A 25,820-nucleotide genomic window follows, 5' to 3' on the forward strand; every position below is an offset into this window, starting at 1 on the left:
AAACCGTTAGAACAGGGCTGTCCAGCTTCAACTTGGCTAAGGGGTACTCATTATGCCAGGTATGTGGTCCCTGGGATACACCCTGCACATGTCATATGTTGTGGACAATACTGTACCTAAACTCCTGGCAGCCCCAAGTGAACTTTTAGTATCAGGCCCTCCTTCACCAGAGATAATGATAATAATAAGCGCACAAAGGAGCATTTTCGGGTCCCTTTCTGTCCAGGTCCCAGGTGGCCACCCAGTTCACCCATGCCTGTGTCCAGCCCTGATTGTGAGACAGGCAATGTCCATCAGAGAGAACTCCCTCTGTTGGGCAGCACTAGCAAGTGAACCTCTCCTGTTCCTTCCAGGCTTTCACTCACCATGCAGCATTGGGAGAGAAAGCTACAAGAGCCCCTGAGCATCATGCTGGCCCCTTGAAGGCCTCCTGTCTATCAGCATCAGAACCAATATTTGGACTCCACTGCCCTTTAGATCCCAGTTCCAAGTTTAGATTATCAGAGTGTAATTCTGTTTCTTGACGGAAAATGAAATAATAAAGCAAAGACAGAGAGAGAGAAAGAGAGGTGGGAGTGAGAGTAAAACGTTTAATTATATTTGGCTTCCCTCTGTCTCTTCACATTATTCCTCATTATTTGAATTTTTATATTCCAGAAATTCCTTAAGTAAATATTGCAATAAGAAATGTATCAGAAAGAACCCCAACACAAGAGAATGTATATCATTGCGCAAAAAACACCAAGGTCACTTTAACTAGTTTTTTGCTCTGCTGCTCTGTGTAATACTATTAAATTCATTTTATATTTTTCTCCAGTGCAGCAACATATCTCTATAATAGCAACTCCCAGAAGAGAAGGCAAGCATTTTTTAGTCAGGTTCTTTATTTCTATATTACAGAGAGTCTAATACACAAGAACTATATATCAAGGGATATATAGTTTTACCCTTCATTTCCAGGATCACAGAAAACAGGTATACTACAGAAGCAGAAATAATATACACCTATACACATTCCATTCCATTCCATTATATGCACACACCAAATTATCGTAAACACATTTTAACCAAAACATTCCAAAATCCCTACACATTCTTCAAAGCTATCATTCTTGCACAATGTGGTTTTTTTCCAAGAGCACTACACTGTTATTAATGAAAGATAACTTGGAATATGTAACAACTACAACAGAAACAATAAATTAATTAAATGCTAAGCATCCAGATCACATATTCAAGTAAAACATGATTGACAAAAAGAGTTGAAGGTGTTCACTCACAGAAAACTTTGTCTACTTTTATGGACATTGCAGCAGAGAGAGAAGGCATTTTCCTTGAAGCTGCTGTGAGAGAAGGGTGGGACTATCTTGAGGATACTTTTCTGGGAGCTAGGGGTCTGAAGCCAGAAACTCAGAGGGTGTGTGTAGCAGGGGCATGTGATATGGGCCCTACTCGATTTGGATTTGGCCCAAATCAGGGACAGTGATTTGATTCGTTGATTCAGATCACTGTCCCTGATTCAATTTGGCTGAATCCAAAGATTCAGTGCTGATTCAGAGAATCAGAGATTCGGCCATAGACAAAGTTTTAAATGTTTTTTCAACATACCTCGAGGTGCCAGGCGTGGCTTGTGAACACTGCGATGCTGTGTGTGTGCATGTGTGTATGAGTTTTGTTTGTGTGGTGGGGTTTTTTTCTCTTTTCTTTTTTTTTTAAACAACCTCAGTGTCCTGCAAAAAGCAAAAGAGGCCTAAACAGAGACTGGATCAGCAGTTGTGATTTGCATTGGATGTGCCATGTTCATGTTCCTCCAAACAGGTTCAGGCTATTTCATCTGTATTAGATGTAAGCTTGAAAGAAATGATTGAAGGGGTAGAAGCACAGGTATGCACACTGCATGCTATCAAGGAAAATGAAGACTGCTGGGATAGAAATCATGAAGAGGCTAAAGGGAAAAGAAAAGAAGTGGCAACATATGATGAGTAGAAGAAGGAAGGTCACCAGAATTCAAGAGAAACAGACTGAAGTCAGAAACACTTTCAAGCAGTCTTTGATGAAAAAGCTGAGGAAAAGGAGGAGATGAGTACAGCAGGCAAGACCCAGATGACATAGCAGGTTAGAGAGCAGGAACTGCAGAGTCCCAGAGATGGAGGTTTTAAGACCACTGCTCCAAGCAAGAGAAGAAGAATGTTGGTGGTTGGAGACTCCCTTCTGGTGAGAATAGAAGCACCAATTTTTTTGTCCTTGGGGTCCCAGAAGGTGTGATACCTACCTGGAATCTGTATTCAGGACTGCCAGAGATCATCCATCCCTCAGAACACTATCCTTTCCTGATCACTCATGTAGACACCAAATGATACTGCCAGGAATGACACTACACAGATCAAAGGAATGAAGAGCAAAATGCTTCAGTAACAGAACAAAGAAGGTCAAAACTGGGAAAGGGCCAGAGAGCCACAGGGTAACAACAAATGATGCTAAAGAAAAATGAATACATCAAAATGCAAAATACACCTGACATATATTAGTATCAGGAACAAACTACAGCCTCTGAAAAAAAGTATTGGCATTGAAGGCTGCTTGTACATGCCACGGGGGTTTACTTCAGTTTAATTCTCCCTAAATTGAAGCAGTTGGTTTTTAAAAGGAGAATTAAACTGAAGTAAACCCCCATGGCATGTACACAAGGGTCAGGCCCAATCCTTACCTGCCTCTCCGGTGGCGGGGGACAGGGAGGGCAAGCCACTGGGCAGCTATAAGTGGTCCCTGAGCTGTGGGGAGTCAGCACTTCCCCCTGTGACAGCACCTGCCTTCAGGCACCCAGCCTGGGCTGTCCTGGGGGGTACCACAGCTGCAGAGGGAAGCAACGCCCTCCCCCCCCCACCCCAAAGCTGAAAAAGGAAACACCAGACCCCCACGCAGCACAGGCAAGAAGGCAGGCTCCAGGGCGAAAAATAAAAAAGATCAGGCTCACTGCTTTTTTTTGCTTCATTGGAGCCTGCCTGCACTGGCTGCTGCTAGGCTGCCTGCATGGGCTGCCTGCACAGCCCCTGAGCTGCATGGGGCCTAGTGCTTCCCTCCACGGCTGTACGGCAGCAAACTAAAACACCTCAGAGGCGTTTTATTTTGCTATGTCCCAAAATCATTTAACGCACAATATGTCACCAACAGTGTAAACGGCTGTGCCATTAAAGCAGTGCAAAAGGGCATTTAAGCCACTTTAAAGGCCAGTTTTGTGGTATGTACAAAGGCTCGCAGAGTGCATATACATGTGACGTTTACTGCAGAGCTGCCTGATTAGCTCTACAGTAAATACCTCCACATCTACACATGCGTCCCTATTAGGGCACACAAAACAAATCAACTCCAGAGCAGGCTAGTACTTGTAAATACAAGTATTAGGCTGCTCCAGAGTTTTTTTTCTTATGCACAGCAGTGTATATGTAGATGCTGACTGGCTGGCTGGGTCATGAGGTTGCCTCAGTGCAGGGGCTGCCTGCACTGAAACACACTCATGGCCCATCAGACAATGGGCAATCAGACACACAACAAGGATTATTTGAATAAGAAAGGAGACAATCTGAGGGATGAGATAACAATTGGAAACAATAAAAGAACTTTTGATGGCTCTGAATTAATTCAAGACATTAGGATATGATGAATTGTATCCCAAGGTACTGAAGTAACTGGCAGAAGAGAGCTCAGAGCCTTTGGCAATAATATTTATGAAGTAATAGGAGATAGGATTAGGAGTTGGCCAAAGGACTGAAAAGGGGGCAGTGTAGTGCCCCTCTTTAAAAAAAAAAGGCAAAAAGGAGGACCTGGGGAACTATTGACCAGTTAGCCTTGCTTCAATACTCAGGAAATTGCTGGAGCTTCTTAGGCAATCCCTTGCAGTTGAGGATGATTATCTTCCAAGCTTGTCTTGTCTGTGTGTGCAAAGATGGCTGATGAGGTCTATTCAGGATCAACAGGCTGTACTGCATCTTGGACATGTGTTTCCATGTGGGGTAGGCGGCACTGGATTTTTTATTTGGTCCACAACATGCTGTTTCTTCCACTCCCATTTTTCCATCTCCTGTTGTTGTCATGAGGTTTCAAAGTACTGAGATCCCTTCAGCAGACTCATCCTCCATTTAGGGTGGTCCTGGGTAATAGACTTTCATGAGTTGATATAGATATGGCATTATTTTAATCTGTCCTTGAGAACATCCCTAGAGTGTTTTCTCTGCCCTCCTTTTGTTTGTACACCTTGGCTGATCTAGGAGCACAAAACTTGCTTCAGCAATCTGGAGTCAGACATCCAGATGACATGGCCAGCCCTACGCAGTTGGTGCTGGATAATCATTGTCTCAATACTCATGGTGTTTGCTTTCAGGGGGATGCTAATGTTGGTGTCTCTCTCTTCCAACTAGATTCAGAGCATCTTCCACAGGTAGCATTGATGGTACCTCTCCAACAACTTTAGATGTCTCCTGTATATTGTCCACAACTCAGCTTCATACAGCAAGGGCTGTATGACAAATGGGCTTTTCCTACCTCCTACTATCAAGGACTGATTGATAAACCATGAGCTTGGTTTTGGATCTGATGTCACATCTTTGAATACCCATTTTTTCAGGTGTCTGGAGGCTGCACTTGCACATTTGAGGCGATGTGGATTTCTTTGTTGATGTCAGCCTTCTGTAAGAGATGGCTCCTGAGGTACAGGAAAATCTTCACTTTCTCCAGAGTCTCACTATGGATATGGATTACCGGAGCTGAGGACTGTTCATTAGGAGCTTTTTGGTGGAGGACTTTAGTCTTCCATATGTCAAGCATCAGTCCCATTTTCTTGTATGCCTTGGTAAAGATGCTAATGGATCCCCCTCTTCCATGTTCCTCCACCTCCACCATTCTGCCTCCCTCTTTTCACCATCACCTCTGTCCACTGATTCAGGCTTTGGCTGCTGCATATGCTCTCCTTCACCCTTGGGTCACATATGGTGGCCAGTATGTGGACCGTACTGGACTGCAAGGGATCAAGCCGTTTCCTGATGCCCTCCTTCAGCTGCCTCACCAGTGCCTGCATGTCTGGTGACAGCAGCTTGCCCCAGCCAGGAACATTGATACCCTGGAACGTCTCCATTTGATTCTGAAGTTCATTTGCTACAGGGATCACCTGGCTAAGGAAGGCATCGCCAGCACTGAGGGTCTCAGTACCCTCAAGGAAGGGCTTGAGGACCACCAAGGTCTGGGAGATGGTATCCCACTCATCTCTGTTAAGGGGGCCACTGATCCCCATCTCCCCAAGCAAGACCATCTCATGGATGGCCTTCTGTTGCTCCACTAGACTCTCGAGCATCAGGTATATGGAGTTCCACTGAGTCTCCACATCCTGCATGATTTTGTGCTATGAGATGTTCAGCTTTGACTGTTTGTCCTGCAGCATCTTGCCCCCCCGGATGCTCTAGTGGAAGTATCCTGCCACCTTCCTGCATTTGGAAACGAGCTTGCTGGTGGTGCTGGTGCCATCATTGGCAGCTCTGTCCCTCTCCAAGATGTCCCTGACAATGGGGTGAAACTTGTGTGCCACACAACAGATTCCAACAAAGTTGGTATTACAGACCGCCTTGACCATATTGGCCCCATTGTTGGTGACCATGAACCCGTGGGTGAGCTCGCCCTGCCCAATGAGCCACCCCTGCACCAAGTGGTTCATGGCCCCCATGATCTCCATTGCTGTGTGGGACTCATCCATCACCTTGGCTTGAAGGAGAGCCCACCAACAGCCTGACTGTGCATATGTGTGTGTGTATGTTTGTGTGTGTGTGCATGTGTATTGTTTCAGTCACATTCAGATGAAAAGTCAATTTAAAATAAAAGAAGGTTCCCATGAACTAAATTTATTCTTGACCAGCTCTGCTTGGGAGTAACTCTCTTGCAAACTGAAACAGTCCACATCCAGCACTGTTCTCTGCAGAGGTGTAGGGGTCAGGCTACATGAAAAACAGTGCAGCATTTATTGTCTACTTAATGCCTACTGAGAGGATGACTTTTGCCATGGAGTGTTGACAGCTGTCTAACTGTAGGCAAACTGATACAAAGGATAACTTTTATTTGCTCAGACTTGTCATTTTTGAAGAACCAAAACAGAAGACAGACACTGAAATTATAATGAAACATGGTTAGTGCCAACTTATTTCGTATCAGCCCCTAAACAGCTGTCACTTTTCAATAGCTTTTGGATACTATTGAACTGGATCAGTTTCAGATCAGTGACCTAGAAGCAAATGGCTGAACATCTTATTATCAGACCCCTCATTTATTTAGTCTCATAGCATTGTCTGGCTTGTGCATAGGGTAAAAATTATATTGCAGTTTCTCTTGAAGCTCAACACAGATCTTTGCTGACTGGCAAAAATGATGAGGCCCAAACCTTACTACTGTACTACTTACCAAATTTATTTGATAATCATACTAAGAGACAAGCAAATCGTGTAGTGACACAGTCCAAAAAATTACCAAGCAAGAACATGTTTTCCACTGTCTACTGCTGCCATTACACCATTTATATTAAAAAGAAGAGAAAGACTATAAACAGATGCTGTATTTTGGTCAGGTTCAGGTGTCCTGACAATACCTATCCACTTCAGTGGCATCTACACATATTGCCTGAGCAGTTGTCCATAGGTTTGAGTCCCTAACACTTCCAGGGCTTTAAGGACTTGTGGTACAATGGCCCCATATGCCTCACCCTGATCCAGGGAGCACATTCGTCATGAGCATGCACATGTATTTCCCTAGTTGTGCTCCTGCTATTTGTCCATGGGGAACATCCCTGCACACATGCTCTGGCACACAGCAAATTTTCCTGAGTGGGTTGATGAAGGCTGGGGCCAGCACCTGGCCTGGCCCCAGCAGCCTTACCTGGAGTCCTGGAGGCCTACTGGTGCTTTAGCAGTGGCGATATAGGCACATGGAGCCTGGCCAGCAGCCAGAGCATGACTGGCTGGCCGGGCTTTAGTTTCAGGTGGCACATACTAAAGCCACACCACCTGTTTTTTGAAGCATTTTTTTAGATGCTGGGATTTTCCAGTATCTAATTTTGGCTCCATGCTGTAAATATGCAGCACAGAGAACCTTTTCACATGTGCCACGTGCATTTTGCAGGCCCTTAACATCCTTTGAGGTGCTGCAAAGTGCACATTCCTGCTCATCTGGATATACCCAGAGATTGCATGGCCTTGACTTGACACAGTGGAGCTGTGCCTTGACTTGATTTTGTTGTGAGGAGAATAGCTAAGTAGAGAGATGAAGTAATGAAAGAGGGCATATTTGAAAAGAGAAAATGAAGGAAGTTTGAAAGTAATAGGGGCATGGGAGTAAGACTGAGTTGTGGAGATTGGGAGGGAGGGAAGAAATGAGAGGGAATTGAAGCCAAGAGCCAATCAGTGCGAGAAAGGGATTATCCAGAGTGAAAACTGTCAGCAGTCTGATACCATCAGCAGCATCTGCTTAGTCCCTGCAGCTACACCTGCTGACCATGTCCACATGAGCACACATGTGTTTTGCAGCATTTCAAAGGCTTTTGAAGCACTGCAAAATGCACCCAATGCACACGATTTGGTTCTCTGTTCTACATATTTGCAGCATGGAGCCAAATTCAGATACCAGGAGATCCCAGTATCAAAAAAGCATGCAGAAAAAAGTGGAGTGGCTTGCCGAGATGGGGCAACTTGCCAAGTGCCAGAGCACACATGCAGGGGCATTCCCTGGAAACAACTTCAGTGACACATGTATGTGCTGCTGCTAGTTGCCCCCAGGGAAACACCAATAAGCACTTGTCTGGATGCACCTGCTGAGGCTATGTTTGCTACTTTTCTGCCAAATGAAGAGCAAAATATACTCCCTAAAATATCTCACTTGCCCTAGATGACATGACTTGGGATGATGGGTATCACATGGATCCTAGGATTTATCAAGTGATCAGGCAGAGGAGAAAGAGGGTTATCCACAGGGCACCAAGGGAGAAGGTTGGTGCCAGCTATAATCTGTCATTCACTTCCTGTTCCCTGATGCTGCAGTAGAGAAGCTGCTCCTATGTCTTTTCTGTCTGCTTGAGAAATAGTTTGGCTCCTGTACAAGTAGCAAAGTAGCAGCAATTCCCAGGACTTTTCTTTATCTCAAGCCCCACCCTCCCCTCAACAAAAACCCTCTATAGGTATACGTAGATTTTTTTAGACCAGCTATAATTTGTCTTAGGAAGCAATAGGAATTAATCAATGACAACAAGAAACAGGAAAAAATCAAGGGAGTTCTAAATAGAAACACAAAATTAAATGAATTTGGTTGCATAAATTTCAGTTCTCTAACATAGATAGATAGATAGATAGATAGATAGATAGATAGATAGATAGATAGATAGATAGATAGATAGATAGATAGATAGATAGATAGATAGATAGATAAACCTTTTGCTAATACACTTCAATAACAGACTCTATAGTCAGGTCAATAATGCTAATAGGAGTTTCCTATTTCAAAGAATTTAAATATTCTTTGTAAAATACAGAATATTTTTGGATACTGAAATACACTGAAGCTCCAGTTTTGTCATCTACTCCTTGTGGCAGAAATGCCACCGTCGGTGCCCCTCTCCAGAGACCTGTCTCAGCCAGCCTGAGAGGCTGCTGTTTCATTCCTCAGGGCGGGGATCTCCCACCTGGTCTACATGACAAAAGCCTGGCGCCTGGGAGGTGATGCTCTGGTCACCTGGGCAGGGGGGAAAGACCCGGCCCTGCGCGGGCCCAGGTAGCCAGGGATGCGGGGCAGATTGGTCAGCTTGTGGCCAGTATTGGCAGCTTCGATTGGACCGGGCTGCTGAGGTCAGAGAGGTTATTTAAGGGCTCGGTCCAAGAAGAAGGGGCAGTCAGCCATTAGCCATGCGGTCATCCAGGTGAATCTGAGCCTGGCTCTCTCCTCATCACCGCATGCTCCAAGAGTGCCCTGCCTCCAGAGGAACAACAACTACCTCTGGACGATGAGAGTGAGTAAGCTACTAAAGATCCGATTAGATATTTAGTTTCAGTAACTCAGATGCGTTTAAACGGCTACCTCAGCCACCCTGGTTTGCTCAATGGGATTCCTTTGATATTCCTGTAAGATTTCTATGATACTGCTCTACCTTTTACCCTGTTTTCACCCTACCCCCTGTAATCAATAAAGTTCTCCTTTGTGACCGGTGTGGGAGACTTATTGAGGGGTGGGTCTAAATTATGCCAAGGAGGCCCCTTAGGTCTGTGGACTAAGGGAGGCTTCCTAATAAGCCCCTGACTTGGGGAAGTGCCCCGAGTGCTTGTATTGGATCTAGTACCCATTGGACGATCAGGCCTGCGTTCTCCAAGGCGCGCAGAGCCAGAAGTGAGTCCAGAGCCTTGGATGGTGGCAGCGGGACCCCAGGCTAGCGGGTGTGCTCCAGGGAAGGGGTCGGCCGGACGGGAGGCACCCTAAGGGAGGCACTCGGAGCCTGGAAGGTGGTCGGGCGCAGGGAGGTGGGCAGCTCAACGCAGGAGCGCCCCCTACTGGCCCGCCACACGTGGTGGCAGCGGTGGGATCCGAATACCCTGCTGTATTAGAGGCATAATTTTGGGAAAGGAATAGAGTCACTGAAATCCCTTGAGCAAACAATTTCTAATTTGACATCGGGTCGACTGGATAGGGTAGAGAGTCAGGATGGAGGACGAGTATGTCCGGATGACTGTGCCCGAACTGAAGGAATTGGCAAAAGAGAGAGGCCTTCACGTGAAGAAAGGGCTAAAGAAGGAAGAGCTGATTAAACTTTTGTGCACCAGCGAGTCAGAACCAGCGTCAGCTTCACGCTCATCAAGTCCTGGGCCTGACTCAGGACCACCCTCCCGCTCGTCAAGCCCGGAGGCTGCCAGGAGATCACTCTCCGAGAGGGAGCAACAGAGACTCCATGAGAGAGAGATGAAAAGGATGGAGCTGGAGGAGAAAAGGCTGGAGCAGGAGGCCCAGCGTGAGAAGGAGCAGATAGAATTGAAAAGGCTGGAGCTGGAGGCCCAGCGCCAGCGCGAGAAGGAGCAGATAGAATTGAAAAGGATGGAGCTGGAAGAGAGGAGGTTGGAAAGGGAAGCCCGGTTGGAGGCACAAAAGCTGGAAGCACAGCTCCATTTGCAGACCATTGGGGGAAACGCGAACCCTCCGCAAGCGTCCGGGGAACAGCCCAAACTGGACGTCTCCGCCTTTGCTCGCTACCGAGAGGGAGACGATCCTGCGGTGTTCCTAAGCAACTTCGAAAGACAAGCCCAGCGGTGCAAGGTGCCGGAGGAAAAGATCATGATGTACTTGTCTGCACTGGTAGAGGGTGACATGGCGGTGGTCCTTAACAGCCTGCCCTCAGACGCAGCTGATGACTATAATGCCTTTAAAGCTGCAGTGTCTAAAAGGTTCCAGTTAGGACCAGAGTATTTTCGGAAAAAATTCCGGAATACGCGCCCACAACCCGGAAAGTCATTGACTGATTTTGGGGTCCTGTTGGAGGACACATACATTAAATGGTTAGCCGAAGCCAAGGCTGACACTGCAGAAAAGTCACGCCAGCTCCTGGTGCTGGAACAATTCTATTATTGCTGTCCAACAGAGGTTAAGACCCTGGTCAGGGACAGGGACCCCAAAAATGTTCACGAGGCCGCAGAAATTGCAGACCGACTGTTGCTAAACCGTGAGAAGCCTCCCTACTCTGGGAAGGAGCAAAAAGGGTTCCAAAGAGGGGGGAAGGGAGGCCCAGGTCAAAAAGGGGAAAGAGGGCCACCTCCTGCCGAGCGCAAGGCGGCCCCAGATTCGAACAAACCACCCAATTCGGAAAAGAGGGGGTGCTATAACTGCGGGGAGCAGGGCCACATCAAGCCCAACTGCCCAAAGCTAAGCACTAGACCCAGGCCCGTCAGGCGTGCAACAGCCGTGAGCAGCGAGGGGGAGGGCCGGAGCCCCTCTGAGGAGAGTGTCTGTTGCTACAGGATCACAAACTCGGAGGAGGTGATGGCCCCCCACCGGACCATGATCACAGTGAAGGGGAGGACCCTTGTGGGGGAACTGGACACGGGGGCCAGTGTGACACTGATTAGTTCCAACCTGGTCTCACCTGCAGACATAATCCCAGGCAAGACCCTCACTATTCACGGAGTGGGGTCCGCACCCCAGAAGGTACCGGTATTCTGTGCCCCCATCGTGTGGAACGACTGTGCAACGTACCTGGAAATGGGGGTACTGGAAGGGGCTCCGGCCCCCATCCTGGTGGGACGGGATCTTATAGAGCAGGAAGCCCAGCTCCGGAGGTGGGAACAGATCCAAGAGCCAAAGCCCCGCACCGTTCATGCGGTGACTCGCCTGCAGAGCAGGAAGGCTAAAGAAGGGGGGTTAGGAAATCCCCGGGAGAAAGTCACACCATTGGCCACAGGGGAAGGGACCCCTGCAGACGGCGATTGCACCCTGGTCCCAGAGGGAACCGGTAACCCCGAGGGTGGGTTAAGTGACAGTTCCGGGGAGGCGTGCATTCCGTCAGTGGCAGAGGGGGGTGACACTAGCAGGGAGGAGACCCAGGAAGTCCCTGTGGGTGAGTGTGCACTCCCTGCTGATTGCCTAGCTGGGCAAGAGGAGTTCAAGCAGGAGGTTTGGGAGGACCCCAGCTTGGAGGGACTCCGGCAGATGGCTCAGGAGCAAGAGACTGAGTTCACTCCGGACAAGAGGGAACAGGTGGTCTGGGATAAGGGGCTTCTCTATCGGTTGTGGGTGCCGAAGAACCATGCCGAGACCAGGGAGCCCCAGCGCCAGCTCATAGTACCCCAGAAATACAGACAGCAATTGCTTGCCCTGGCTCATGATCTACCGTGTGCTGGTCACATGGGCAGGGAACGGACACGCCAGCGGTTGCAGGTGAACTTTTTTTGGCCCAGAATTGCCCAGAATGTGACGGACTATTGCAAATCTTGCGAGACATGCCAGCGGACGGGCAAAAGCGGGGACAAGAGAAGGGCTCCCCTGCAGCCCCTCCCGATCATAGACCAACCCTTCCACAGGGTGGCTGTGGACATTGTGGGACCGCTGAAGCATAGGACTCGTAGGGGAAAGAAATACATACTGACTCTGGTGGATTACGCAACGCGGTACCCGGAGGCAGTTGCCTTGACCTCCATCGAGGCCCCCGTGGTTGCTGATGCCCTCATCAAGGTCTTCTGCCAGCTGGGTTTTCCCTCCGAGATCCTGACGGACCGGGGTGGGAACTTCATGGCGGAGGTAATGGAGTGCCTGTGGGACTGCTGTGGGGTGCAACACCTTAAGACCACAGCCTACCACCCTCAGACAAATGGGCTGGTGGAAAGGTTCAACGGGACCTTGAAAGGGATGCTCAAGGCCTATGTGGACTCCAACCCCAATGACTGGGATGAGAAACTGCCGCATCTGCTCTTTGCCTACCGGGAGGTGCCCCAGGAGTCCACTGGGTTCTCGCCCTTCGAGCTGATGTTCGGGAGGCGAGTGCGAGGTCCTCTCGATTTGGTGAGAGAGGAGTGGGAAGGGAAGATCGCTTCCACAAAGACCTCCGTGGTGGAGTGTGTGCTTGACTTCCGTCAGAAACTGACTGACATGATGAAGGTGGCACGGGACTCCCTGGGACAGGCCCAGGAGAAGCAAAGGTCCTGGTATGATGAGAAGGCCCGCTTACGTACCTTTGAGCGGGGTGAGAATGTGATGGTTTTCCTGCCACTAAAAACGGACAAGCTGCAAGCTGCTTGGGAAGGTCCCCATGCTGTCCTGGACAGACTGGATGATGTGACCTATGTAGTGGGTATTAAGGGTAGGAAACCTAAGACAATTCACGTGAACATGCTTAAACCCTACTACGACAGAAAGGAGATGGTATTCTGGGTCCCCTCCATTGAGGGAACTCCGGAGGACCCCGAGGAGCCGGTCATGTATGGAGACTGGGATGGTGAGGCAGGGATCGAGGAACTCCGCCTGCCGGACCATCTGCCCTCCCAGGACAAGGACCAGCTGCTCGCAGCGCTCAAGGACTTTGAGACTGTGTTCTCTAACAAACCAGGTAGAACGGACCTGGCGGTACACTCGATAGAGACGGGCAGCCATCGCCCTATATACTCCCGACATTACCCAGTCAACGAGAAGGTGAGGCAAGAAATAGAACGGGAGATCGCAGAGATGGAGGAGTTGGGGGTAATCCGGCCTTCGACGAGTCCCTGGGCCAGTCCGGTGGTGCTCGTCCGGAAGCAGGACGGGACCATCCGGTTCTGTGTGGACTACCGGAAACTGAATGCCATCACCACCCCTGATGCGTACCCTATGCCCAGGATGGACACGTTGCTGGATCGCCTGGGCCCAGCCAAGGTGATCTCAACTCTCGATCTGTCCAAAGGATTTTGGCAGATGGCCCTGGACCCGGATGCCATAGCCAAGTCTGCCTTTACCACACCTACGGGGCTATACGAGTTCACAGTTTTACCTTTCGGTTTGCGCAACTCGCCCGCCTCTTTCCAGAGACTGATCAATAATCTGCTGCAAGGATGTGAGCAGTTTGCCATGGCTTACATCGATGACATCGCCATCTTCAGTCCGGATTTCGAGTCGCACCTGACTCACCTGACCACCGTGCTAGGTAAGATCAAGCAAGCTGGTCTTACGGTGAAAGCCAAGAAGTGCCAGTGGGCACTATCGGAAGTAGTGTACTTGGGTCATCGTGTGGGTGGAGGTCATATTGCTCCCTTGTGGGACAAGATCGAGGCCATCAAAGACTGGCCACCTCCACAGACCAAGAAGCAAGTCAGAGCCTTCCTTGGCCTGGCGGGTTACTACCGAAGATTGGTCCCAGGGTTTGGAGCAACCGCAGCCCCGCTGCACGAGCTGACCAAGAAGGGCAGCCCGGACCCGGTGGTCTGGAAGCAGGGGTGCCAGGAAGCATTCGACACCCTCAAGGCTGCCCTGGTCAAACAACCGATCCTGAAAGCACCGCTCCAGGATAAACCCTTCTACGTGGCAACGGATGCCTCCGACGTAGGACTGGGAGCTGTGCTCTTACAGGAGCACCAGGAGACACGGCACCCCGTGGTGTACCTCAGCCGGAAGCTAATCCCTCGGGAGCGAAACCTGTCCTCCATCGAGAAGGAGTGCTTGGCCATCGTCTGGGCCCTGAACAAGCTGAAGCCTTACTTGTGGGGACAACAGTTCACCGTCCTGTCGGACCATGCCCCACTGCAGTGGCTGCAGACCATGCACAACACCAATGCCAAGCTGCAACGTTGGTCCTGGCAGCTGCAGGAATTTAATTTTACTGTCCAACACATAAAAGGAAGCCAGAACGTGATAGCGGATGCCTTGTCACGAAAGGACTCTGGGTAGTGAGTCCTTGGGACTTGGGACTAGTGAGGAGATCACTAGTGTAAGACTGCCATCAGGTTTTATGGTTTCTATCTGTTATTGTCTTAACTTGTTCCATGTTCCAGGTTTTTCCCTTTTCCTTCTTCTGGCATCCCGTGGGAACTCCCTGACCCGACACGCCCGGACCCACGGCCCTGAGAGGCCCCGTGTCCGAGCTTGTAAAGGAGGGGGGGGAAGTGTGGCAGAAATGCCACCGTCGGTGCCCCTCTCCAGAGACCTGTCTCAGCCAGCCTGAGAGGCTGCTGTTTCATTCCTCAGGGCGGGGATCTCCCACCTGGTCTACATGACAAAAGCCTGGCGCCTGGGAGGTGATGCTCTGGTCACCTGGGCAGGGGGGAAAGACCCGGCCCTGCGCGGGCCCAGGTAGCCAGGGATGCGGGGCAGATTGGTCAGCTTGTGGCCAGTATTGGCAGCTTCGATTGGACCGGGCTGCTGAGGTCAGAGAGGTTATTTAAGGGCTCGGTCCAAGAAGAAGGGGCAGTCAGCCATTAGCCATGCGGTCATCCAGGTGAATCTGAGCCTGGCTCTCTCCTCATCACCGCATGCTCCAAGAGTGCCCTGCCTCCAGAGGAACAACAACTACCTCTGGACGATGAGAGTGAGTAAGCTACTAAAGATCCGATTAGATATTTAGTTTCAGTAACTCAGATGCGTTTAAACGGCTACCTCAGCCACCCTGGTTTGCTCAATGGGATTCCTTTGATATTCCTGTAAGATTTCTATGATACTGCTCTACCTTTTACCCTGTTTTCACCCTACCCCCTGTAATCAATAAAGTTCTCCTTTGTGACCGGTGTGGGAAACTTATTGAGGGGTGGGTCTAAATTATGCCAAGGAGGCCCCTTAGGTCTGTGGACTAAGGGAGGCTTCATAATAAGCCCCTGACTTGGGGAAGTGCCCCGAGTGCTTGTATTGGATCTAGTACCCATTGGACGATCAGGCCTGCGTTCTCCAAGGCGCGCAGAGCCAGAAGTGAGTCCAGAGCCTTGGATGGTGGCAGCGGGACCCCAGGCTAGCGGGTGTGCTCCAGGGAAGGGGTCGGCCGGACGGGAGGCACCCTAAGGGAGGCACTCGGAGCCTGGAAGGTGGTCGGGCGCAGGGAGGTGGGCAGCTCAACGCAGGAGCGCCCCCTACTGGCCCGCCACACTCCTTATAGATGGATTCCCTGCTCCCAAGAAGAGATCACATAGGGTTCCACAAGGGCCTAAGATCTCCAGCCATGTCAACTGGATCTTGATCCCCAAATAATCCAAACAGGTAAATTCAATGAGTAAAACTGTGTATAGGCACAGTAGTCTTCCCACATGGCCTACAATAAAGTACCAGAGCCTAAGAAATTAAAATTCAGTGATGCTTCTGACACAGTGAAAAACATAAAGGATTCCTTCATAAAAATGCAGCCATCACAAAGTCATTTGTAATGTAAGGTAGTGTCATTATTCACTAGTTTACAAAATTTATAGTGCTAAATTAGCCATGGGAAAAAGTCTCCATTGTTTGATGAATGCAGTTGAAACACAATAGGATTTACAAAGAAATGTTCACTTAAAAAACTCTCGAATCCAATCTATTCTCCAATTCATCCTACAGTCTGTGTATGTAAGCGTCCATGGGAATCAGACTTTATTTACTGCTTGATTTGCTTCAAAAGAAAGGGTCTGGGGCCAGGAGGGGAGACAGACGGGAGTACTTTCTTTAATTTAGGAATACTTTTCTCTAAAAGAAAGATCCTTTACCAGTCCAGGCTTTTCTCCATCCCCTCCATATAAATTCAGAGCAAATTCAGGGGAAAGTGACTTGCAGCCAGTGCTTTCCTCTCACAGTTCTCCAGAGGCTGTTGAACTAGAGAACTTATAAAGCTTTGTTCTTGAGTTCTGGTAGGAAATAATGAGTTAATGCAACTGTGAAGATACTATGTCTGGAGACTATCTCCAACTGCAAGCAGATGAAAGTAAGTAGGATTGGGTTTCCCAGAACAAAATAAAAAGAATAAATACTAAGGGCCTAGAAAGCTGAAATACTCTTCTCCCATTCTGACATCACTTACCACCAAACAAAAGTTTTAAGTGAGATCAGAGTCTGGCCTCTTGATTGCTTTCATAGAGCCAAGGAACAATATCTAAATAATTTGGGGCAAAGGGAAGAATGGCAGGCTGAGTACCAGAAACAAAGGAAGACAGAGCTGGCCTTAAGGAAAATGGTGCCCTGAGTGAACTTATATTTTGGTGCTCCCCCTCCCAAGTCAGCAGTGTTGCTGCAGGCAGAGGCGGGAGGGGAAGGGGCACAGGGTGCAATCTGGTGGGGAAGAAGAGTGGCATGGTGCACCAGGCAGACAGATGGGCAGGCACTGGTGCTGCTATGTCGGAGCAAGATGAGTGGACTAGAGCAGGTGCAACCCCACCTACACATGCCTGGCCTGACCCCTCCTAAGCAGCAGCTAGAAGTGGGAGGAGCATTGAGCTAGGCATCGCTCCTCCTGTCACCTTGTTTAAGAACCAGGGGGAAATTAGTTCTCCACCCAAACAGAGAGCAAGCAAGCAGGATCAGTATTGCCCTAAGAATATGCTTTAATTTTTCTCCAAACAAGAATCTTTATAATTTCTCCAAACAAAAGTCTTTTAGTTCCTAAACTCAGTTTATTTAGCATTACAAAGTATCAACTACTGATATGCATATAGATACAATTTTAGCAAGCAAGCAAGCAAGCAATTCAATTATATATGTATATTACCAGTAATAGAATCATAGAAAGTTAGAGTTGGAAGGGACCAAAGTTAGAGTTGGAAGGGATGGCTCAAAGCAGGGCCGTCCCCAACTTGCTCATCCCGGTCAAAGCTTTTTCTAGCCAGGTTTTGAAAACCTCCCAGGATGGAGATTCTACCACCTCTCTGGGTAACTTGTTCCAGTGTTTTACTACATTCTTAGTGAGGTATCTAACCTAAACTTTCCTTGATGCAACTTGAGACCATTGCTTCTTGTTCAGCCAGCTCTCCTGGGCTCCTCTCCCCCTCAGGCCAGCTTCCCAAGGGATCCTACCCATAAGTTCCCTGAGTGAGTCAAAGTCTGGTTTTCTGAAGTCCAGGGTACTTACTCTGCTGCTCTCCTTCCTTCCTTTCCTCAGGATACTGAACTCAGCCATCTCATGGTCACTCCTGGCCAAGTTGCCATCCACTATTACATTCCCCTCCAATTCCTCCCTGTTTGTAAGCAGAAGGTCAAGAAGAGCATGGCCCCTAGAAGACTGCTCCAAGACTTGCACCAGGAATTTGCACCAGGAAATCCCATGAATACATTTCTCTGTTAGCTAGCCAGGCATCACAAAAGCAGACTGGTTCCTTGAAGGGAAATCAGATGTTTTCAGTCTCTGACACAATCAGGATCGGGGAAGAAAAAGATTCTTCTCTCTTTTCAAAGTAGTGATATTTATAGTTCTTCATCATGTAGCCCCAGTTACATAAGTTTCTGTTTTTCATCAACAGGTTTCTGGTTTAAGCCTTTACTCTATCTATACTTTCCTCCTTAGTAGCAAAAATCTCTTGCTTCAGAAATGGGTGGAATGTGTTTTAATAAGCTATTTTATCAGACTTTTTGCAGAAAAACAAGTTACATAATGGTATAGCTTCTGCACAAGCATTAACTCCATAGATGAACTTATGTCAAGGCTAGGCCTCACAGGCCTAATTGACCATTTTCAGTCCTGTCAAGTGTCAAGAGGCTGAACTGTTTCCACGCTTCTGCCTGAGGCAGGGTCAACTGGGATAGGGCAGGCTGGTGGCAGAGTGCTGCTGTGGGTGCAGGCTACTCACACATTTGAGCAGCATACAAATTCATAAGGGAAGAGCAACATGAAGTAGGCAACACTCTTCACCAGAGCACCCCCTGGAATGACAAGGCACAATGGCCATAAGCTACTAGAGAGAAGGTTTAGGCTGGACATTAGGAGAACGTTCTTCACAGTCAGGGTTGCAAGAATCTGGAATGGGCTCCCAAGGGAGGCGGTACTCACCCCATCCTTAGGAGTCTTCAAGAGGAGACTGGACAGGCACCTGGCTGGGATCACATGACCCCAGGGTTGATGACTCTTTTCTTGCCTGCCAAGGGCAGGGGGTCAGACTAGATGGCCCACTGAGGTCCCTTCTGACTCTATGAATCTTTGAATCTCTATGTGTTCATTGGTGTGTGTGTGTGTGTGTGTCCCACCTGACCATGATGCCCTGAGCAGTTGCTCACATTGTCTACCTTTAAGAATCCAGCTCTGGATGGAGATACTATAATGAGGCCATTCCAGAACCTTGAACCCAACCAGCCCCAATCAAGAAATCAGGGCAAGTCATCCCCTAAATAGATGCCACCTGAAGCAAGCCCAGAGCTGTGACCTGGTCCCAGCTGGACTAGGTGAGACAATCAGGACAACCAATCCCATGAAACCATAAGCAGCAGGACCCACCCATTCCATTCCTTAAAAGCCAGGCCCAGCCTTCAGTCTTTTCTTCTGGGCAAAGGAGAAAGTGCTTGCTCCTAACCTTCAGTATGCTTCATGCTGATCTTTTGGTTTTGACCTCTGGCTCTTGTCAGACCCTTAGCATCCTTTGATTCTGGTTTCCTGCTCATAATTCTGGTCTGACCTCCAGTTTTGACTTTTAGCTTCTGATCCCAGTTAACTCTCAGCTTACCTTGTCTCCAGCTTTGGCTTCTGGCCCTGGTTTATCCTGACTTCACCTATGGCTTTCATACCAGAGTTCCAACATCAGGACCTAGACCCCTAGAGAACCGGCCTTGACTACAACCATGCTTCAGGCAACTAACCCCTAAGCAAGACTGTCCAAACCCCAGTGCCTAACAGATACAGGTTTTGGGAGGAACCCAAAGAGGTTGAAAGAGGTTGAAAGAGATTTAACTGGATGGGGAGGAAGAGAAAAAGAAAAAAAATAAAATAAAGGGACAGACTCTATAACCAGGAAAATTGAGCAGAGATAAAAGGGAATGAGCATGGGAGATGAAAGGGGATATGAGAATACAGGGAATACAAAAGGAAAATGAAAACAAGAGACACAGATTTAAATTAATCATTTTTTATTTTAATTATTCAGGTTAACTATTATATGCGTCTGTCTGAACTGAAAGGAGGAAGAAGTCTCAACCCCTCAGGATGGAGACAATTTTTATGCTCACTGGAGAAACAGATGGGAGGATTTATACCTGGTTTGTGACTTGGTGGTGAGGAAGGAGTTGGAAGTACTTCTGTGAGACCTGTTGGTCCAGACTGCCAGTTGAATTATCTTTATAAATAAAATCTACAATCTCTATTTAAAATAAAGGTTATAGTCTGTACTTAACATACAGCTAAGTTTTGCAGAATATTCAGATGGAACAACTGCAACAAGTAAGCATAACATTTAACCACATAATTTGGTGTCATCTGTGAACTTTGCCAGTATGCTTTTCACACCCATATCCAGATCATTGATGACTATGTTGAAAAGCACTGGTCCAAGCACTGAGCCCTGAGGGACACCACTAGTCATCTTTCACCTTGTCGACTCCATTTAGTCTATTAACACTCTCTGGGTTCAACCTTGGAGCCAGTTTCGTAGCCATTGGACCATTAAGTAGTTGAGGCCAAAATTTTTCAATTTTACCATGAGGACATCATGGGAGACCAAGTCAAAGGCCTTTTTGAAATCCAAGTAAATGACATCAACATCATCTCCCTTATCCAGGTGGTGAGTTACCTGGTTGTAGAAGAAGATGAGGTTGGTCAGGCATGACCTGCCCTCAACAAAGTCATGTTGGCTGTCTTTTAGAATACTGCCTTCTGTTAGCCTATTGCTGATGGATTCTTTGATGAATTTTTCCAGGATTTTTTCCAGGGATCAAGGTCAGACTGATTGGCCTATAATTCCCCAGGTCCTCCTTCCTTCCTTTCTTGAAGATGGGCACCACGTTGGCCCTTTTCCAGTCTTCTGGGACTTCTCCCAAATGCCATGAGTTCTTGAATAGCTTTGCCATCAGTCATGTGATGACATCAGTCATTTAGTTCAGCACTCTTGGGTGTAGTTCATCCTGTCTTGTTGACTTTTCTCCTGCTTCCTACATCTCTAAAGAAGGACTTTTTATTATCCTTCTTGATTTCTTTTCCCAGTTTGAATTCAGTTTCTGCCTTTGCTTTTCTAATCCACTCCCTACAGGTGCAAGCCATTCCTGTGTACTCCTTCTTGGGAGTAATTCCCAGCTTCCATCTCTTATAAGCTTCTCTTTTTGTTTTCAGGAGATCCTTGACCTCCCTATTGAGCTGGGGCACTGGGGGGGGGAGGAGACCAGCCATTTTGTTAATTTTCTTAGAACAGGAATAGACTTCCTTTGTGCTCCAAGGATCATATACTTGAGGAATGACCACTCTTCCTGGACTCCCTTCCCCATCAGCCCATGGTCCCTTAAGGCTTCACCCACCAACTTCCTAAGCTTGTAGAAATAAGCTTTCCTAAAATCAAGAACTTCTGCCCTACTTACTGATTTCCCTGCCTTACGATGAATGACATAATTTGATAAAAAAATCAAGAACCAACAGCCTCCTACTATGCTACAATGTAATTATAAAATATTATTTATTAACAACAGGATCAAATGTTAAATAAGGCAGTATTTTCAGCACATCCAAATTGCAATACATAGATTTGAAAACAAACTTCTATTCAATCTAGTGCATGTATCAGAGCTAATTATAAATGATAAGTGGGATGTGAGGTGGGGGGGAGAGAGAAAAGAAATGGAAAAGAAACAGGAGAAAGGAGAAAAGGAGAAAAAAAGGAAAGTGGAGAAAAGAGAGAGAGGAAAGAGAAAGTATGGTGGTGGAGGATAAGTCTCATGGGTACACAGGTGACTTACAAGCCCGATCTCTGCCTTGAACAAACTGCTGCAGCAAGGACAGGAAAGCAGTGAGGACTGGGTACAAGAGGTTTTCATTTTCCTGGCCATGCATTTCTTCATTGCTTCTGCCGTGCGTTGCTGTCCGAAGGTGAGTGCTCTGTCTTGGTTGATGACCTTCAGGATGGACAGTCACAAACGATTTGCTCCCATGACTCTGGGTCAATGCCAAAACTCTTTAGGGACACCTTTAGGATGTCCTTGTACTATTTCTTTGGTGCACCAGGAAAGCGTACTCCATTTGACAGTTCACCATAGAAGATTTTCTTCAGCAGGTAAGTGTTGGGCATTCTTGAAAGGTCCATCTTGGCTGCATTGGTTTCAGTATAGTGTGAATACCAGGGACAGCTGATCTTCTAAGCACCTCAGTGTCCAGAATCTTGTCCTGCCACTTGATCTTTAGTATCTTTCACAGGTAGAACAGATGGAAGTGGTTTAGTTGCTTGACACGATGCTGGTAAATGGTTCAGGTTTTGCAGGCATAAAGGATGGTCAGGGGAATGATGGCTTTGTATACCTTCAGTTTCATCAACATTCCAATGCCTCTGTGGTCCCAGACTGACTTACAGAGTTTGAAGAAGGCCACACTAGCTTTTGCTAGTCTCACGTTGACTTAATCATCGATGTGGACAGCACAGGAGAGTATGCTGCCTAGATAGAAAAAAAAATCAATTAAAGTTATTAAAAGTTATTAAAATGATTTAATCATTATATAAATAAATAATATCAAAAGAGCAGGCACATTTTCCCGTGCATGCTCTTTTGAAATTATGTATTTATTTATTTAATGATTAAATAATTTTAATAACTTTTAAATAACTTTAATTGATTTTTTTAAATGTAATTCATTTTTAATGAGGGAATTTCATGGTCAGCTTCTTTCACATGGTTTTTAATGTAATATTTATCCAGCTATCTGAAAACCAGCAGCAAGTTTTCTCAGCAGCACTGGCTGAGCACATCATGCCTGTCCTCAGATGCACCTGATCAGTTGGACCAAATTCCCCTTGAGTTCCTATGATTCTTTAATAAATTCCAGGTGAGATCTTGGTTCTTTTGTTTAGGTGTTCAATGGCATATGCAGAGGATATCTAGTGATTGCCATTCCAGTAAATGTAACTATAGTTAACAACTCTGCTCCTCATAGTCAAAGAAAACTACTATGACTAAGGACACTTACACATGTTACACGTGCATGATTTATGTGCATGATTTGGCCCCTGAAAGCACTCTATAGTTGTGATGTAACACACATCCATGACTGCAGAGCACTTTTAAGTTCATGTGGCTGATCATGTGAAAAATTAACCCTTGTCAAATCAGGTATTAGATTAAGGTGCCCTACTTTAGAGTACCTTAAGTAATTTGTGTTCCCTCAAGGGTTAATTTTTCACAGAGTGGAATTTTTCATGGGCCCTCTCACCTTGAGGTTCCCCGCCCAATCTACTTCTAATTGGGTATTGGGGGAGACCCAGGCCAGGCCCATGAGGTGAGGAGGCTCTGTTCCACCCCCCAGCTCTGGCCAGGCCTCTTGAGTGTAGCAGCAACAGCTACCAGCTGCTTTGCCTGGCCTGAGCTGGAGGGAGGGTTAGAATGGAAACCCCTCACCTCAAAGACTTGGCCCAGCTCCCCCCAGTACTCCAATCAGGGTAGCTAGTGGGAGCCCATGAGATGAGAAGGATCTGTTGTTACCAGATTTGCCCGTCACTTTGGGGTGTACTCATTTATTAGGGGTACGTTTCTGGGGGTCTCTAATTCTGTCAATGTGCTGCTTGTGTTACTTGTGTTTCTGTATGGAGCTGTATCTCCCTTCTGCAAGTCCTTACCTCTGATGGAGCTACCTTGCAGGATTCAGTTTCAATGGAGCTGGGTTACTCCAGACCCCAAACCAGTCAAATACACACAGATTAACATGACATGTCTGACCCAGCTGGGTTGATCATCATGGACAGACTGACACCCTCATATGCCAGGAATCAGTTCATTAAGGTAACAACAAAATGCAGTTAGACACAAGCACACAGGTAAACAGAATACCACTGAATGCAGCTGGGTGTCCAGCTGACACCCTCATAGGCCAACATTCAGTTCATTAGGGCATGTCTGAGCCAAATTGAGTCAATCAGCCTGTACAAACTGATCCCCTTATGCATCTCAAACTCAGCACGTCCCAATCTTTTGCCCTAACTGTCCTAGTAGTAACCCACTTGATGAGCAGACCCCACTGTGGTTTTGGGCATTACAGGGATCTTTGGTGCAGGTAAAAGAAGTGTTGCTGCAGAGCAAATGGGGAGGTCGAGGAGAAGAAAGAGTAGAAAAGTATAGCAACCAGCTTGACCATAAAAATTATTTATTTCCAGGTATATGAACTTATGATGATACTAGTAATAACAGCCATACAAGAGAGAGACAACTAAACAGTTACAATATTACATAGGTTCAGTTAGGGTTTTGGGGAAGTCTAGTTTGAGTTTGATTAACAAAAGTCAGGTTTAGAAAGCTGTGCCTGGAGTAAGAGAATAAAAATCAGGTTCCTGGAGAGAGAAAGAGAGAGAGAGAGTGAGCGCTGGGGTCTCACCACTCAGTGAAGCTTAAACCAGTCGAGGATTCCAGGTGTTGTTGGAGCCAGCAGACAGGAAGAGCCCTCAGCACGATTGGTGGAGAGATTCCAAGCAGAAAAGGAATGAAACTGGTGTAGCTTTGGATCCAAGCACCAGGACAGAAACTTGAGCTTAGGTATGGGTTTTTGTAGGGAACAAACAATGGCTCAAGGGAGAACACTAAGTTTGTTTAAGGGTAAACAATAGTTCATATGTTGTGTGGCAGGGCACTAAGGGGCCTGCTCCTCTTAGAGCAGAAATAAGAACTCAGGTGCAGGTTCCCATGACAATTGGTTAATGAAGGAATTGGCTACACCTGCACCTGGTCAGCTGGCCAGAGGAGGCAGGGCCCTAGGTCCATATAAACCCCAGGGCTGGGACTAGGGAGTTAGTTCAGCAGCTGAAGGGGAAGGAGTATTCAGGAAAGAAGGGCCCAAAGATGTGGCAGTCAGCAGATATGCTACCCTTAGAACAAAGGGGACACTAGGAGCCCATAAGGTATCCTTACCTACTAGGCACCAAGCCTCAGAGAGGGAGTTTTACTCTTTTAAAGGGGCAGAGCATGATGTGAGTTCTGCATTAAGTTACAGCCCAGGGACTTGTGGTGGTTGGCTGTTGAGTGTGTGTTGTCTGATTAACAATTGGTGGTCTGGGTGAGGCTATTTGGGGAAGGAGGAGGCCTTACTTGGGGGCCCACAGCAGTGTGGGGACCCCGGCACCAGAGAGGGTGTGGCATTTGAGGTGCGCAGACCCTGGCGCCAGACAGGACAAGGGGGCCAATTACAGCAAGGCCTAGGCAAGACAACGCCAGTACCATCTGCAAGGCTTGGGGCATGGTAGAAGGCTGGTTGGAGCCATGCATATGGCCCATAAGGCTGAGAGACTTGGGAACTGTCTACGGTGAAGCAGGACATCAAGGGGTCTAGAGAAAATGGGGTTATTAGGATCTAACCAGACTGTGTCCAAACCTAAAGCTTAAGGGCAGCCTCCCTATATTCATCATACCAACAAGACATGGTGGGTGAGAACAAGGGCACTTGTAGGGCAAGAGTGACACAGTTAAGGACCTGGGGGTAACATAGCCACCCCTAGGCACCCCACCCTGCTACATGCTGGATAACAGGAAGTGATCACTCCTGGCTATGGGCGGCATTACCCTGAGGGAGCTCACAATACAGACAGGCAGATTCAGTGTTTTGGGTACCAATAGAGGAGTCATTACAAGAATTGGTCTGATAAATGCTGAGCTGGGTATGTGTGTAGATGTGGGTTGATTAGCATTTGGAGCAAGGATTCCCCATCATGCAGTGCTCCCCTACTTTTCTGATCCCATAATTCAGTGTGGTCCTTGCCTTGGAACCTCTGTTCTCCATCCTGAATGCTAGTGAAGGTGCATGCCTGTCCCATCTCCCATTTAAATGAGTTGTCATCTGGTTCCATCTCGAATACAAATGAAACCAGGGAAGTTGTTTTACTCTTGTCGCCCTTGTCTGGAGGGCTTTAGGTATGCTTCACACTGCATCTTCTTTGTCTTCTGTAAGTCCTTTCTCTAATCAGTTCTTGTTCAGGCAGAGGTGGGGAGGGGGAGGGTTCTTTGTGAGTCAGACAGGCTGCGTCCTGTGCCAGGGCTCCCCAAGAACATGGAGCTGAGAGAGAACACTATTCCACCCTGTCCCACTTCCCACTGCCTCCAGCTCTGGCCAGGCAAGCCTAGTCAGCAGCTCCATGCTGCTCCAAACTCCCTCCCTCCCCCACTGACAGTCCCAGAGCTAACAGGGGTGAGATTGAGGCTGAGGAGAGGCCTCCCCCAAGGCTACTGGAGCACCCCTGCCTGCTGGCCAGAGCCAA

General features: G+C 47.6%; 1 protein-coding gene across 1 annotated transcript; it reads left to right on the forward strand.

The window, feature by feature from the left end:
• The first annotated feature begins 9,578 nt into the window (after positions 1-9,578).
• LOC132243804 (uncharacterized) lies at positions 9,579-15,207 on the forward strand. Its single transcript, XM_059714192.1, has one exon. It carries the CDS (start codon positions 9,715-9,717, stop codon positions 14,407-14,409), a length of 4,695 nt encoding a protein of 1,564 aa, XP_059570175.1. The 5' UTR covers positions 9,579-9,714; the 3' UTR covers positions 14,410-15,207.
• The last annotated feature ends 10,613 nt before the right edge of the window (positions 15,208-25,820 follow it).

Source organism: Alligator mississippiensis, chromosome 1, assembly GCF_030867095.1.
Source record: "Alligator mississippiensis isolate rAllMis1 chromosome 1, rAllMis1, whole genome shotgun sequence".
In the NCBI taxonomy this organism is placed as follows: domain Eukaryota; kingdom Metazoa; phylum Chordata; order Crocodylia; family Alligatoridae; genus Alligator; species Alligator mississippiensis.